General features: G+C 40.2%; 2 protein-coding genes across 3 annotated transcripts; both read right to left on the bottom strand.

Moving 5' to 3' along the window:
• Positions 1-343: 343 nt before the first annotated feature.
• Positions 344-8,920, bottom strand: mal2 (mal, T cell differentiation protein 2). 2 transcript variants are annotated; one of them, XM_012826469.3, is made up of 4 exons: positions 8,270-8,920; positions 5,869-6,039; positions 2,572-2,736; positions 344-1,001 (listed from the first exon to the last, which is right to left on the bottom strand). In XM_012826469.3, exons 1-4 carry the CDS (start codon positions 8,381-8,383, stop codon positions 930-932), a joined length of 522 nt encoding a protein of 173 aa, XP_012681923.1. In that variant the 5' UTR covers positions 8,384-8,920; the 3' UTR covers positions 344-929. The 2 variants fall into 2 exon arrangements, with proteins under 2 accessions (XP_012681923.1, XP_031429524.1); XM_031573664.2 differs by lacking the exon at positions 8,270-8,920 and adding an exon at positions 8,034-8,237.
• A 369-nt stretch (positions 8,921-9,289) lies between these two features.
• Positions 9,290-16,563, bottom strand: colec10 (collectin sub-family member 10 (C-type lectin)). The gene is made up of 6 exons (XM_031581772.2): positions 16,405-16,563; positions 15,203-15,274; positions 12,241-12,312; positions 11,238-11,291; positions 10,945-11,040; positions 9,290-10,683 (listed from the first exon to the last, which is right to left on the bottom strand). The coding sequence occupies exons 1-6, from the start codon at positions 16,517-16,519 to the stop codon at positions 10,253-10,255; spliced, it is 840 nt and encodes a 279-aa protein (XP_031437632.1). The 5' UTR covers positions 16,520-16,563; the 3' UTR covers positions 9,290-10,252.
• Between the last annotated feature and the right edge of the window lie 306 nt (positions 16,564-16,869).

Here is a 16,869-nt window from a genome sequence, read left to right as displayed (position 1 = left end):
CAGATGGTGATGCCTGGAGTTGATTGTATTGATTGCATGTGTGAATGAGCTAAATAAGCATAAGCGGTGTTGTGAGAGAACGTGGTAAATTACTGATTTTTAAATCACAGAAGTCAAAAAACTACAACCTTTGGTTGAACCCCTCATGGTTAGTTTGAATCATCCACTATCTATTTGGGAAAAAGTGATCTTTGGATAGGAGATTATTAAAGAGTGGGCCAGAAAACTTAACCATAAGATTCTGTCAATATCAGGATTTGATAATGAAATATTTGTGATATCAGTGTGTGATATAGAGCAGTCACAGATTTGGAGATAACAATAAATTCAAGAATACTAAAAAATATTTTAGTTTGTTTTGTTTATTTATTACAAAATACATTATACAAACAATGTCCCAAACACTAATAGATACAATATCTCATCAATCACAAGCCAATGTGCCGTAGTTCGAACAGTAATGAGCCTAATACAATAGGTTAGATATACTAATTATTATACCAGTGCAAAGTCAACAATAAAAATCTAAAATACTAGCTCTTAAACCTATAGTAGATGTTTTGTATAGGAGTAACCTATAGCAAATGTTTTGTATGTAACTGCAGTGCACAAATACATTTACATAACTAAAATTACATAACTTTACTATTTTCCAATCTGTCTGAAATACTTGGTGCAAATTATAATCAATAACAGTCAGTGAAATATAATTGACCTAGAAAATATTTAATGAGGTCAACACGGAATACATTAATATATAGTACAAATGCATCCACATTACATGAGCCTACTGCATGATTTCGCATAAGACTGACATTTAACCCCTTTACATTTAACATAAAATATCATGTAATGTTAAATAATCCTGTGTAGGATATCACCACAGAATGTGTGTGAGAATGTCTTTGTTGTGAAAGAGTTTCTCAGTACTACTTTCTCCATCTTTTAAAGCCCATGAACATGCTGCATCCATAGCACAAGGTTACCACGAAGGCAAATATCTGCGAGAGAAAGACAGGGCAGTGAGGCTACATTTTCATAGTATACTGCATGTTACAGTGGTGCAATTTACACACACATTTCTACCACCCAACTTTCAGTGGTAGGAGTCAGAAAGCACTCATAAAACATTAGTATTACAGAATTAGTAGTATTACTGATTTATAGTTAATGTAAAATTTAAATAATGTAACCATTACATTTTCAATACCAGTCCACATGATTTGATTCGCGTTATTTCATGATGAAGTCTATGTAGTCTATAGCAACTTTTATGTAAGATTAAATATCTATTACAGTTTTTTTCTGAATGCTTAAACACTAACAGTGATTCTTGAAGCACTATCTAACACTTACCTAATGCGTTTTTCCAAGTGAATGCACGTTCCCTGCTTTACACTTAGATTGTAGTTTTATAACACATTTTATGTTCGCAATACACATCCATACTCATACACATTTGGATATCTGTGTGTATGTGTGTTTACTACAAAACTTTATTGCAAAATGCTATGCCCTGCACACATAAAAAGCAAAAGCCACAAGTGTTTTTAATTTATACCATCAGTCCATAGTTGGTGCTTCGTGTTCTTATTCTAAAGATGGTTTGTGTGTAATGTATTGTACTGTACAGCAAAAACACAATTTTTAAAAGAGTTTGGAATTGCAGGAATTGTTTGCTTTGGCAAGAGATGTATAATGTTTTGCTGGTCTGGTTTAAGGTTTTGTGGTTAGTGTGTAGAGTTTTGCAAAAAATAGCCTATAGTTTCAAAGCCTAAGCAATCAGAAGAAAACTGTAACACAAACATTGAATGATCTAGCAGTGACTAAGTAATAGCCTTGAGGTAGTCCCAAAGGTGGTGTTGTAACTAACATAACACTCAAGACAGAAGAGCCCCAAACAGGTCTGATGCTCGGCAGTGTCAGCAGTATGGGAGGGGCCTGGGGCAACAACGCCTTCACTGTCTGAGCAAAGCAACTTCGACATTCTCACAGGAGTCCAGTTCTGACGTTCAAACACTCAGGCCCCTGTTTTGAATAGGTGTTATTATTGTTTCTGACTGCTAATGCACCGTCACTGCCAAGACTCATCAGACAGCGCCTAGTCACAGTGGCCACACACAAAACAGACTGCAAACATCCACTGTTGTTGAGCTGAGTAAAGGCCTCTGCTCTTTCACCTCAGTGTTGCTATGTAGCACGCTCTACTTATCAGTGACCTTGTGGATCAGGGTTGTCAGTTCATAGTTCAAAATGTCACCTTCAAATCACCTTCTAATGTTCAGAGCAAACAGCATGCATATGGTTCCAGTCCTCTGACCGCTCTCTTCTCTCTTGCTGTGTTTTCATATACTTTTCTTCTCAACTTTCCTGGCTTTCCCAATATTTCTTGACCACACTTCAAATATTCTATCTTTACCTCAGTGAGAATGAACCCACATCCACATGTAATCACTTGCTGGGCTTAGTTATGCTGTGGTAACTGAGGGTGTGCATTGGGTGCATGCATATCTTGGTGGTGTATTGTGTAAGTCATGCAAAGAAATGTAAAAATCAGCATCAAATACTTACAGTAGCTGCCACATTAATGTTGTGCTGCTGAACACTGAGGACTGTGAGGATGTTTCCACTCGGTACGGCAGTGCCATTAGTAAGTGTCCACGCAGATGTAGTTGCAGCCTCCAGCAGAAAAGCACCAAAGTAGCAAAGCAGTGCAATGAAATGGTAGAACATGTCCTGCAATAAACACACAACGAACCTTTTCATAATTCATTTTTCAAGAGGAGGCTGGTTGAGGCAGACTGAGTGTTTAACAGCATAGGAGATAGGTCCCTCGTGTAATTCTTTGAAGGCTTTAAAATATTTACAGGAACAATTCAAAACATCATTGTGTCCTCAGTAACTTATGTAACTTGTTTGAATTTCATAGTATGTGTTTTTCATCTGGTGTTTTGGAGCAACTGGTGCTGATGCAACTCCCTTGTTGTCCCTTGCCAGACCCACTTAAAATAAGTCTTATGGAGTATACTCATTTGGGTGAGAAACCTCTGTGTTCATTTATCATGATCATAAAACAGACATTACTCAGCCACTATGGTGCCAGGGCTGTAGAAAAAAAAGACTGGAACTTGCACAACTTTTAGACAGTGAAACTGTTTTCAAAATTCAGTTTTACCCATGTGAGAGAGCTCTCTGTGAAGATGTAAGGCGGGGCGATGTGTTTGTTTCTGATGGGCCCCTCAGGTTGTTCTTTTTAGACTACCCACAACCCACAGCTTACATTTGGTTCTGTTATTTTATTCAGGGGAGTAATCTGAATAATTCGTTTTTTAACTAATTAATATTCACTTATCAAATGCTAAGCAACTCCCTAGATGCAGCTATATTCTTTGCACGCATGCAGCAGAGAACTATGTCTATAGAAAGACATCTGCGGCACTCCCGTTGATTGAAAGGTACAGTGTGTAGTTTTTAGTGGCATGAGGTTGAGGTTGCAACCAACTGGAGAACACGCTCTCACCCCTCCCTTTCCAAGCATGTAGTACAATCTACAGTGGCTGTCAGAGCCGGTTGCTACTTCAAAAATGATGTAATCTTCTACGACTGCCTCTAATAGTTTGTCAAGTGACAAGGTTATGTTCAACGGCAATACAATGTAATCCTATGGGGCATGCGTCTATGTCAAAGTAAACCACATTTTCCCGCCATTGACAGGCTCATAATGTAATGATAAGTGTCTGACTACAAGAAAAGGATGCCTACAGAGATAGTCATAGGGAGATAACTACTTCATCATAAATCCTGCTTACGTTCAAGCAGACCTTACTATCTAAACTCTAGTTAGATAGTAACGTTGGTCACTCCATATGCTGGGGTAATACCAAAGTCCTTATAGGCAAGTCTCGCCACTCAGCAGCCATCTTGGCAGCGCCTCCAAGCAGTTATTTCGGGCAAACAAGATCAGGCTCCTATCTGAATGAATGGGGAGAAGTCAGGCTCCTATCTAAATTAATGGGGAAAGATCCATAACTCCACATCGGATAGTCAAACAGACATTAAAAGTACATCTCACCAATCCACGTTTAAATCTGACATAAATGGTGTGAATACTTTTTCTCCATGTGCTCAGATAAGGCTTAAAAAATACATTATTCTTCGTGTTGAATTGCTCACTGCGCATGCAACAAATTTCACGGTATGGCTATTACTATAAAAACTGGAAATAAACAGAACGTGCAAAGGAGGCGAAGCGTCAGTTACAAATCCGCCATATTTAGCATTACGTATTCCCTCCTATTTCCGCCATTCCTTTTCCCTTGAGTGATTTGTCTCCTCCCTTATAACATCTTTGGTAATATGCAAAGTGAACTTAATGCTGACATCCAACATTGTTACCTTGTTACCTAGGCTATAAATAATCCAGCATTGGTGGTTTCTTCATTTATTTAAAAAGCACACCAGATAAGTGTCCATGAAGTCAGTTAAAATTTAAGGTGCAATGTAAACTGTAAACATAAGTGTGGCTACATAATGCTGGCATTGAGCATTTGCAGCAGACATATTGGATGTTGTTGAATCATTGGTAACCTGAAGGTTTTTGGAGTTCTCTGAAGTGTTTCCCCATTAATTTCAATGAGAAAAAAGTGATGAAAAAACAAGAAAACAAAACAACTGGGGGGATTGCAAACATTTTTGAGCACTGCACAGGATCAAGACTAATACAGAACTAGTACAGACACACTTACTAGAACTACAAAATGTGAACATATCTCACTTGTACTTGCCTCTCTGCACTGTTTCCCTGTCAAAAGGTACTCTTTCTAACATACAAAGCTCTAAACGGCGTAGCTCCAAATTACTTCAAGGAATTAGTCCAGTTGTCAGTTGTCCCCAAGACCACCCAGAGTGCAGGTCTACTTGTAATGCCAAGAATATCAAAAAGCACAATTGGAGGCAGAGCCTTCTGCTATCAAGCCCCCCTCCTGTCTGAGAAGTGGACACCCTTTCCATCTTTACATCGAGACTAAAGACACCGGCACCTGTCGCAAAATACTTATTACTTCTTGTCAGCCTTATTGTTTAGTTTAGCAGCAGTGGGCTACAGACAGTACCTGACCTACTTGCAGAAACCCTCTGCCTATGTTTACCCATCCCCACCACACTGTCATGCATTAATTCTACTCCGTTCATGAATCATCTACATACGCTGTGCTAGCCTATTTACCTGTAATGTAAATAATTGCCACCATCAACACAGTTCTCGTTTTGTATTTCTCCACTTACCCTTGCAAGATTAACATTACAGGCACACTATATACCCACTAAGCTGTTCTACAATAGCCTACTTGAATGCTCTCTTCTCATCTTATCCACTATCGATTTTGTATGTGTTTTATGTGTATTTCTGTAACTGAGATAAAGCCTAGGCCTACAGTATAGGGTTTGAGAAATGAAAAAAATATGAACAATATTCCTAACCTTGACAATAGGGTACTTCTTACTGTAAAAGCCCTTTAAAGTTACATTATCATTACTGTAAACTATAGGCCAAATTGTGCTGTGGTAGAGGATAGTAAAATGATGCTCTCACGCAAATATTGACCGCTGGCTTAAGGGTTATACAGGGACAGCATTCATTAAAGATCTTTAACTCTTTACGATTGGCCAGTGACACAAATCCACAGTGGTGGCGCGTTGCTAACCTAGGACTGTGGTAATCATGTAGACTTCTAATGGCCAAACGGATTCTTCGTTCCTGGGTAACGACGGTTGACATGCAAAACGGGTAACTTAGTAAAAACCAATCTACATATCATCATCGCTTCATCATTTAAACTTAGAAAACAAAAAAAAACGAATTCAACCCACCAGGAAATTCCAGTTTGTGTTGATTCGGTCAGCCAAACCCAGTAAGAACAAAAGCAGGTATGCCGTAGAGCAGCAGAACATGGTTATGGATACAAACATCACCCAGCCTTGCAGTAGAGGCACGGGTACGTTGGACGACGCCACCAAGACCCATACCAGTCCTCCAAACACCTGAAAAAGAAAGTGTAGAATACTTTTAGCGCTAACATGCGTAGATTTCATAGAAGCACTTCAATGTGTGCTTGGGTTAGTTTATCAAGTTTATCCACATCGTGCGTTTCATTTGTTCGGTACAAAAAAAGCACTATAGGATGTCCCACTTTGGTAAACAGGAGTAGGCCTACTCTAGTTGTATGCTGCATTGCGATTAAGGGTGTTCTAATAGACCTAATCAGAATGTTTGTAAACAAAGGTTGCCAAGGTACTTCCGGGTGGCTAACTGTCATCCTGTCACACTGTCAACAGTTGTTAGTATAGTAGCATAGCATAGTAGTTTATAGTTGTTCTGCCTCTAGGCATTTAATTTGAATTGTCGAATTTGTAAAAATTTCAGTTTCATCCAGACTTTGATTTTGACGTTGTAATTTTGAGCCGTGCAGGAAGTAGGCAGGTAAAATTGTTCAGAATAATGTAGAAACGGCAGGCTGACGGTCATTACACCGGAGAGATTCCTTATTACAGGTTGATTCCCCAGCAGAGGCATCGCTGTATCTTGTTATAACTAAGTTAATTTCATTGTTTAAAACGTAGTTATAATGCTAAAAAAGGCAATGTTAAAACGTGGATGCTATTAGGAAATGTTAACAGTTAGCTTAACATGTGCTTTCTTTACTTCATGGAACTAGGTGACTTGGCTAATTGCAACATTTAGCTTTTTGTGTTCTAGTTTACTCTTTCACCCTTTGATCACTTGAATTTATTGTCGTGGATTCAGTACAATTTGAAGAATAAATCTGCAAACAAGAATACAAGACATTCTTCATCTTTATGAATATAAGAGAGTTTAGCTCGCTGTCTAGTTGAAGTTATCACACCTCAACGAGGACAGTACAATAGTAGTTAATTTACGAATCGATTAACGTCATGCCGAAGACGTGTTGTGTTTGGGGTTGTAATACCAGATGTACCAAGGAATGTAAAGAATTAGGTTTAGGCTTTTTTTTCCGTTTTCCCACGGTAAAATCTAAATCGACCCAACAGAAAATCTGGATACAGAGACTAAGACAGGTGGATAACGCTAGCACAGATCCAGCCTTAGTACGTTTACCGGGCGGTCTCGTTGCATCTAACGGTACCAAACTGTGGACAGGCTGGCAACCAACCACTCATGACCGGATTTGCGGAAGACATTTTCTCACAGGTCATTTATAAAACGTTTTTGTTGGGTAGCATAATGTTAGCATAACGTTGGGTAGCATATCGTGCAAGCTTGCTAGCGTGAGAATGCTAGTCCCGTTGTTGTAAATAAACAAACCACACACAGTGGCGTGATCTGGCTTGGCTATGATACGGTTACTTAATCTTTTTTTATAATGCAGGTCGGCCAAACCCTGCTGATCACACTGATTTTGCCCAATCACAACACCTGGGACCTGAGTTAGCTAACTCCAGTCCAACCACATCTGCTAAGAGAGCACAAACCCTCAAAACTGCTCATCTACAATACAATGACAAAGTTTTCAATACTGCCAATAAGATAGATAGATATGTACTTTATTAATATCTGTATGGAAACATTCTTGTGTCCAGACAGATAGCTGGAAAGCTACAAACAGTCCTGAAAATTGTTCATCGTTAAGTTGGATATTGTAGCGATCTCAGTCACTACGAGTTTGATACAATAAACCATTACAATATGACCGTTACTCGCTAACAAATATCAACAGCAACGACATCGGGAACGTCTCTTTTTTCAGTTCACAAGATCATACTCATAAAACGTGTTGTTATCATATTCACAATTATGAATAAACGTGTTTGTAGCCTGGTTAAATTACATGGAAAATCCTGTTGGTTTGTTAAGGTTTACTATGGGCAGGGGCGACGTTAGCCACCCGGAAGTAAGTTATTTGTTGTTGTGACGTCACGTTGAATTGTCGTATAGTAACGGAATGTTCCACCGTGCTCGTCAGCAGAATCGATAAAGATACGGTGGGCTAACTTACCAGATTCTTACCATGAGCCTTCAACTTTACCGGGCCGGCATGAGGCCCACACCTGTTCCCCCGTAACCTAGTGTTCACCATTTTTGTACTTTACTTACAACAGAGTACGCTTTACGACATCTACAGACACTAATAGACACTACACTAAATAGCTATTTTCGTTGGAAGCGTGTCGTCCCAGTTCTAGAACAGATAGCTCTGTTGAAAATATTCCGTAGCCTACAAACAGCACTTACAATTTCTAAGCATATCAAGGCTCCGGAGTATGTCCTTAATACATCAGGTCCCAAAGGTAACGAAATTGTCGGCGCTGGGAAAGACGTAGCTGCAGGATTTGTCGGATCCGCCATCCCACCGCCGTTCAGATAACCTCAACAAAGGACTCAAGGATAAAAATCTGCCGGAGTCATATGTCACGAACAGGTTGGGCAGGTGTACAGCCACTCCCATCCACTCCCAGTCTTCGAGCTTAGTCTGACTCCACAGACACCTGTTCTGCGTCGATGCTTAGCTGACACAGATTTTAAAAGGAAAATAGACCTATTTATTATTGTATTTTTGTGGTGTTAAAATAATCCAGTTTTTAAATGAGCATTTTCACTTCCTACTAAGTGGTTAATATTTAGCTACGACCTTCATGGGAGGGCCTTCAGTTAAGTAAATGTTATCTCAAAGAAAAAAAAATCCAAGGAGATAACTGAACTCTACAGATTTACAGTAGGGGCTAAAAATAAATTCCTTGTAGTGACAGTTGCTCCATATTCCATTTTGTTTGCTTAGCTTCGCCTACAAAACAGACTATTCCTAGGAAAGAATGAGATACAATATAGTTATCCATGTCATCATGAAGTGCAGCTTCTGACTTAAAGGGGACTTGGAACTAGGATCATTTCTGTCTCAAAACTCTAATATTTGTGTTCCTAGGCAGAGTATGAGTTAATGATTACAACAAATGAATATGCAAACCAGGCTACTGTTTAGATAACCTATTGTGAAGTGTTGGTCTTTCCCAAGAGCCAAATCAATAATACAAAACCGTAAAGGAGAAGAGTTTTGCTACCCAGTATTTTGATACATTTCTCATGAAGTGTGAGAGTTGTAGTGATAGTTAAATGTCTTGCAAGGCCATTATCAAAGCTCACTTAACAGAAAAACTGCTGTTACTGCTATATTCCAAAGGTCCACTCAAACTGTTCTGTGTATGTTTACTGTAAATAATCGCAGTCAACACTGCAAAATGAATTAAAATGCATATATGTTGATGCAACAGTTATAAAGCATGCCATATTTATGGATCCCGTTATAGGATGTGAGCTATATTCATTTTTCTTTTTATAAATATGTTCTGTAATACGCTTTGGACAAAAGTGTCTGACAAATACCTTAACTATAACTATTTAACAGTATTATGTACTTCCACTACATTAATATATGCATTACTGATTTGAATTGCTGTCTTTTGGAAGAGGAAATTCAGCAGCCCTGTGTCCTTGTTGCAGTTCTGACGTTGTAGTACTGTTAGTAATGTAACAGTTTAACTGGATGATGAATCAGACAACATAAAGCTGTGTGAACATATACGGCCTATTGCTCTTGGGTTCATAGTAGGGCACAAAAGTTGTGAGGACTGGATGTGGGGGTTTCATACAGCATGCACGGGACGAGTATTTCGGAGAGTCACTTACAGTGCATGAAATTAACCTCCATCTGATGTCACTATATCCATAAAAACACTCTGTTCATAAGTGGTTCATAACTTCTGTGAAAGGACCCAATTTTGCCTGAACTGACAGCTGGTTTAGGCCAGTCTAGGTTTTCAAAGCCTAGTTTTGAAAAAAAAAAGGTTCTAGATCAGCATGTATCTACATTAGTGTTGGGGATAAAAGAGTATCATGGCTTCAAAGTTTCTAGAGTGTTAGAAAGGTGTTTCTTTGTAACGTGGTCAGTTTATTTTTATTTATTTAAGTGTTAGGATGGTCTTTTAATAAATCATATATCCACCCCCAAGAAAATCAACAGCATACTAAAGTCCAGTTATGGAGCTTTGCTGTGTTATATTATATGGTGTCTCATAAGTAGTCATAGCAAAATGTGAAGTGTTTGAAAATTTTGCGGGAGTAATGACTGTGCTACATATACAAGAATGCATAAGAATACAAAACTGAAAACACACTAATGAGTGGCTATGAGGTGACACAACTCTGCAGTGCCCTCCTTCATTAAGCCCTCCTTGTTGTTACAGCTTCAGTGTGATGGGAGCCGTGCATGTCCTTGTTGAACTCGCACACGTAGAACATGCTGACATGGCAGGACACCTGGCTCCACTGCCCTGCGCTGCTCAGCTCCACACAGCTGCTGTTGGAGGCCACTCCCTGCGGCTCCCCCGCCGCCCAGGCGCTGTAGTTCTGCAGGGGACTCTGGTCTGCATACACAGCCATGCCCGGTTCTTCGCTGGTCTGTAATCCTATGAATACGCGGGTCAGACCAGCCTGAGTGACATAGCCTGCTAACACTGAGTTAGACTCTTCACTCTTGGGCATGGCCAGGGTGCCGCTCCGTAGGTTGCAGTTGACCAGAGCATCTTGGTACTTTCGGGCCTCTCTGACAATCAGGTACAGCTTTTCCTCTGTCTCCATTAAGCCTAAGATCACTATATAAAACAAACAGCAAAGTTAAAACAAATCAGTTTTTTTAAAATAGTTGTTGGCTACATAATAAAAAGCTTTAATCTCATCTACTAGCATGTTTATGTTAGAATGCATGTATGATTCTACAATCAATATATGAGTGTGAAGTGATAGAGGCTGTGTAGTGGAACACCCTGCTATCATCTACATCTTCCGAATGGTTTAATAACCGATTTTATAGCTCACCTAAATGACTGTAAAATATAAGGGAAATCATGACTTACCATTCTTTAGGAATTTAATGGCGTTTTTTAGCTTGTTGATGTTGATGTCCATCTGGCCGACAACCTTTCGGTATCTCCCACAGTCACAAGTTGCACCTATTTTATTGAATCGTGTATATTACATATTTGTTTGTGGTCATACTTTCAGAGAGGGCTATCATTCTTGTTTTCATCAATAAAGCAGGATTATAGTTTAAACATGGTCTATGTGAAAGGCCACTACGTGGTATATGGGCTAGTTCTTTGTTTGTCACCATGTAAAATACTCTCAGTATAATAAAATACTATTATACCTTGCTTTCCTTTTAGTCCTGAAGGTCCCTTAGCACCAAGATCTCCCTCACACCCTGTAAAAGACTTGACTTTAGTCACAATACTTTGGATCTGTAGAGTAGTTCCACCTTCAAATGTTGAATGGTTGTCATGCCCTTTGTCTCACATTTCAGCAGATAATTGATGACATTTACCCACAAGATGGCAGCAGCCGATAGTGCAGCAATGTTCAGGAACACTAAAAGGTACACTACCTAAGGTGCATGGCTCTTTCCCTCTTAGTAAAAAACAAAAAAAAGGGAGACGATATACTCCACAATGATGCATGACCCCTCAGTGGATTTTCATAAACAGCTTAAAGCAATGTCTCTTTATACATAGTTTCTGAATGAGTTTTTTGAGTGAAGTGTGACACAGAATCTGACCTGAAACCCAAATGAGGCTCCAGGAAACAGCCCTTTGGAGGCCACCTAGCCAGGAGCGAGCTCTCCGTAAACACGTGTGATACGCATTCATCAGAGGAGCCGTTCCCTTTCCAAAAGCTAATCAGCAGGGCATGGCGCTGACGAGGCAGGAGTGCAGAGGTACAACTGCTCTCAGATGGGAGACGTAAACTCAAACAGACAGCGGGCTGTAAACATTTTGTTTTGGGGCGGCCTGGTCTTGTGAAAGCAAATAAGATGAAGGTTTATCTCCGGAAAAGAAGCTCAGGTCGTGCCAGGGATCACATCACACAAACAGTAGATGTTAAGGGGCCTCATCAGCGGCCCTGGCTGCCATCCAGCATAGTTGATTTAGAGGGCATTATCACACAGGTCATTATACTGAGGGGTCTGGGCCTCCAAAATCAATCTCAGTGGAGGTGACAACTTCAAATGTATCTATATATCTATCTATCTCACTATATATATATATATATATATATATATATATATATATATATAAAACCATAAATAGATGTTGACACCGTGACAGAGCCCATCTCACTCTGAGATGGATGTTGTATGAAACATACGTGTTTACCTTTGTATCCTGCTGGCCCGGTCTTCCCTGTCTGTCCAGCTTCTCCTTTACTCCCAAGCTCTCCAGTCAACCCTACACGGAGACATGGGGCAAGACCTTGAGAATGTTCACCAAAAATAAACAAATATGTGCTACAGATGGATTTGATTGTTTGTGATTACAAGGCACAAACGCAATCGACACTCACTGATTTGTTGTAAATAGTTTGTCCACTGCATGGCTGAAATGATTATACAACTGCTTGACAAAACCATAAATCTTAATTACATAGATGTTTCTGTTTTTGTTCATGAGTTACTGAAATTGCGAAGAAGACTGTGTTGGTGGCAGCAGTTGTAAACCACTGGTTAATAGGGTTCAGAGTGTGCTGGAATGTAGTGGCGGATTCAAGATTCAGAGCTTCAAATGAGCCTCACAGATGTCTAAAGTAAATGGTTCATATCGAGTTAAGAGGGAATATGCATCACTGACAAACAATTAACACTGAAGCCTGAAGTAGACCTGGTTGGTGGTGTTTTGCCACACATGATGTCATGATGTTGAAAAGTATATTGACGCAGATTGAATGGAACAGTAATTGTCAGTAATTTCACACAGCACTTTTCTGACTGTTTTTCCAGAGTTACCCTAATTGCTCCTCTAAAATGAGACCCAGTAAAGCTCCACAGGTATTTCCTCTCGACTGCACGCTTTGCTGAGTAAATACATGGAGGATAGCACTAATAAATTAAATCTGTGGAATGGAGACACGGTTGGAAGTCTCAGAAAGAAAGTGTGGCCTTGGAGTTTCTTTTAATTGTAGACATTTATTTCAGTTTCTTTTGTGTCTGGTTTCTTGTGAAGGTTGGACCTCACTGAGGAATCATATTTATTTTGCTAATTTTTGGAGTGATTCGAGGGGAACTCTCATGCTATATGAGATGAGAAGGAAAGTTTTTGGATATAATTGGCTTTTCCACATGATGCAGACATTTCTCATCCAGATAGTTTGTAACCCTGTGAAAAGATACCTGGTATTCGTGGAAACTATCGTGGAATTTCAAGAGGCAAACGGATCACCGTGTTTCTTTTTTAATGTGCCCCATGGTGTGGTGTTTCCGAAATCAAAGCTAATTGCAGTCTGGCTTCCCCTCATTTTCTGCTTAGTCAACGGCGGGGGGTGAGATTTCTGTAGACTCACTGTGAGAGCCAGCCTGCCTCTGTCAAGCTCTGCTGGCAGATGAAAACCTCCAAAACATATACAGGACTTTCAAAAGTTCAGTGTCACTGCTAGTTTCCAGTAACAGATTTACTTCTGCTAAAGGATGATGGCATGATGTTGCTGCGGGCCTATAAATAAACTGGAGCCCAACCTCTACAAACAGTATATGGCATACAGCATAACAGAATAACAGACACATCACTACTCTTTGTTGTGTTTGGAAATGACTGAAATGTACCCTTCCTGGCAGAATTGTTCATTTCCTTTACACAAGTAAGATGGATGTTTGTGAATCTGAGCGAGGGGGGGCATCTTATTGTTCCGTGTGGCTTGTGTGAAACAGAGCGATAAAATAAACAGTTTGCCTGGAAGGGGATGTGCAAGCGCGAAAGCCGGAGAGCCCACACCACCTCCTCTCCCCAACACATGGCGACACCACGGCCGAATACCGCAATTAACACGTCTGCCTGCCTCTGACGAGACTTTCCCCAGGGGAAGAGGTGGTCTGGCTCTCTCCGAACCACCGACATTCAACTCCTTCTACACCCAATTAGGGCAAGGAGACGTCACCCTGACGACTGCAAGGTCAAATACTGCGGGCACTCAGAGAACACCCACCGCACAACAAGAGCCGTTGCTATTAATGGTGACTTTCCATTTTGAACATTGCTCAGGGCAGATATTTGATGGATTAACTAATTTTGAAAATATTCTACATAAACTGGCAAACTCTTTTATACTCCATTTTAAGGCTTCTAATGATATGTGTATGTAAACCAATTACATATTTGCAGTGTACACAAATACCAAACCTGAATCTTGACTAACTAGCCTTTGCCCATTTATGCTTCGTGCACTTAAGTAGAAGTGACTGCAGATTAACTTAAATACTTTATGTTAAGTTTTATAGAATCATTACATGTTCTCATAATATTTATAATAACATAAGTAATGGCCTATTATCTGAGACTGTGTGGAAGAAAATGCTGTATGGAAGTATCTGAGGGTGAACCTAATTGTTTTGGAGAACGAAACATTACAGTAAGCTATTTAGTAAATGAAACCTATAGTGCAGGGAATGCATATATTTTTCTTTGGCAAATTTTTCACCATATAAGGCAAAGGCAAAGTTCTTTAAAGATGAAAGTGTTCTGCTCAGCCCTAAAACAATCTTTTTTAGGATCTGAGGAAAAGAACATGAAAAATGTGACGTGAGACCAATTTCCTTTTTAAAACTGTTCAAAATGTTCAAAAATAAAAGTATTTACTACCGGAATAGTGAGGCCCAACCCCCCTACTGAATTGTCAGAGCCACATCAGTGCAACGTCATTTGCAGTAGCTCGGAGGCCGAATCTAGAGCACTGATGTCATGAAAACCACTCTGTGTATGTCCATGGTTAATTCGGGACTCCTGCAGCCCACGCCACTGTTTACTAGGCTTTCAAATTAAAAGATTTGCATGCAGTATGCTGGTTATTTCTGGCCCCTTGTAAATACTCTGCGCCCCAACCAACTTCCCTTTAATCTCCGAGCATTTAACAACAACCCCCAGTCACATGTATGGGGACAAACCTGAGAGAACTGTTTGTGCACACATGTGTGTGGGTGTATGTGTGTGGGTGTATGTGTGTGGTGTATGTGTGTGGTGTATGTGTGTGGGTGTATGTGTGTGGTGTATGTGTGTGGGTGTATGTGTGTGGGTGTATGTGTGTGGGTGTATGTGTGTGGTGTATGTGTGGTTGTGTGGGGTGTACTGGGACCTTGACATCCGGGTGGTCCTGCCTTTCCCTGCTTTCCCTGTTCGCCCTCCTGGCCAACCTCGCCATCATCACCTGCCAAGGAGCAGAAGTGAAAGTTACAGGACAGTGACAAAGACGAGCATAGAGACAGACACTCAGACCCTAATAGATCCCACTTACAGTAGAAAGAGTGCATATCAGAGGTCTAATAGACTCAAGGACAGAGACCCCCACAAAACAGATGGAGACAAGAGAGAGCATAGATGACCATGTTTGAGATGGGTCTTAACCAAATAAGCATGTCTCTAGAAGTCCAGCTGTTTAAATACAGACAGACAGGCATTCAATAGGCCGACATGCTGAACTCACTGTCGCTCGCTCATAGAGGCAGAGAGAGAGAGAGAGACTTTTCCTCAAAGAGCACTTTTTTTACAGTTTTCTCTGCAGAGGCAGAACATGTGTTCAGCCAGTGCTTTAGGTGACTTTTTTTTCTTCCTCTGCAGTATGCGCGGGTCCAAGAGTGAACTCAGACGAGGCCATGTCTTCAGCAGTGGGTGTTGTTTTATGTGATGGAATAAGAGCTGACTGCATGACTGCACAGGCTTTCACACGGCTAATTTAGCTGAGTTTACTTGTCCTGCTGACCGGACTTTCACATTCACATAAAGAAACACATAAACACAGAGATACAGATTTGCACTGACACTACTACTGCCTATAATGTGTGTCTCTCTCCCCCCCATACACACACACACATGACAGCATTGTCTTTTAGAAGACCGCACTGCAGATCTTGTGGAGCTTAAACTGCTGTCAAAAATCAGGGTGATTTTTATTGATATATTGATTTATAGTTTTGAAGCCATATTTTAAGATGCACCAACATCGTTTTGCCACATTGGGTGGCTTTCAGTACATGCATTGGCACTTACTCTGTTTGTTCAAACTAGCGTAACCAAACGTTTCGGGCAGCTTTCATCAGTATCACTGTCAAGACTTAGTACTGGCTTAGACAACAATTCCAAATTTGCAACACAGAATTATCTTTCCGTCCGTGCAGTTTGCAATGTCTGCATATTTCAATGTGAGACCAATAAAACACCAAATATCAGGTGGGTGTCAAAGAATGACCTCAAACTTATTACATCCTCAAATCACAAGTACAGCAGCTTAGCTATACATGGTTGTCATTAGAAAATGAAATTGAAACAGCTCAGAAATACCTTTTGATCCTGGTAGAAGGGTATTTGAGCAGACCTCTGTTGAAGAAATCTCTGAAACAACAGAGCAGAGAAGAAAGAGCAGTAGGAATTGGCTGCCGAGAAGTTGGAGAGCCATGTCTAATTGGGAAATTAGACAGAGTTCCCAACTAAAGGACAAAAGAACGGCTCCACTCCCACCCATTTACCAGAACTTATCACTCTTCTGTCAAACAACACTGTCCAGACCTGGCACTCCCTTCTCAGAGGGGTTTTTTTTTTTGTGAGGAAGATTCTGGTGAACGGGGTTTTGAGATTTGTCACTTGGTTAGGGTTTTAATGCTTTAATTAAAAAATATGTGAAAGAATGTAACACCATTAATCTTGACATTGGATGTTTATGGAACACAGATGTTGACACCCCGGCCCACTTTATGGTTTGAGAATGAAGTCAAGTTCCCAGTGATCATGACTAAACTGTGTAGTTTA

This window comes from Clupea harengus, chromosome 1 (assembly GCF_900700415.2).
Source record: "Clupea harengus chromosome 1, Ch_v2.0.2, whole genome shotgun sequence".
In the NCBI taxonomy this organism is placed as follows: domain Eukaryota; kingdom Metazoa; phylum Chordata; class Actinopteri; order Clupeiformes; family Clupeidae; genus Clupea; species Clupea harengus.
This window is presented reverse-complemented; position numbering and strand designations above follow the sequence as displayed.

Excerpts from the sequence above, each read along its gene's own strand:
- colec10 (XM_031581772.2), bottom strand. The coding sequence starts at position 16,519 with ATGGCTCTCCAACTTCTCGGCAGCCAATTCCTACTGCTCTTTCTTCTC. Across the intron at positions 12,313-15,202 it reads AGGACCACCCGGATGTCAAG|GGTTGACTGGAGAGCTTGGG; the intron begins GTCCCAGTACAC and ends GTCTCCGTGTAG. Across the intron at positions 10,684-10,944 it reads CATTAAATTCCTAAAGAATG|TGATCTTAGGCTTAATGGAG; the intron begins GTAAGTCATGAT and ends TGTTTTATATAG.
- mal2 (XM_012826469.3), bottom strand. The coding sequence starts at position 8,383 with ATGGCGGATCCGACAAATCCTGCAGCTACGTCTTTCCCAGCGCCGACA. Across the intron at positions 6,040-8,269 it reads CCTTGATATGCTTAGAAATT|GTGTTTGGAGGACTGGTATG; the intron begins GTAAGTGCTGTT and ends TTTCTTTTTCAG. Across the intron at positions 2,737-5,868 it reads ACACAAACTGGAATTTCCTG|GACATGTTCTACCATTTCAT; the intron begins GTGGGTTGAATT and ends TGTTTATTGCAG.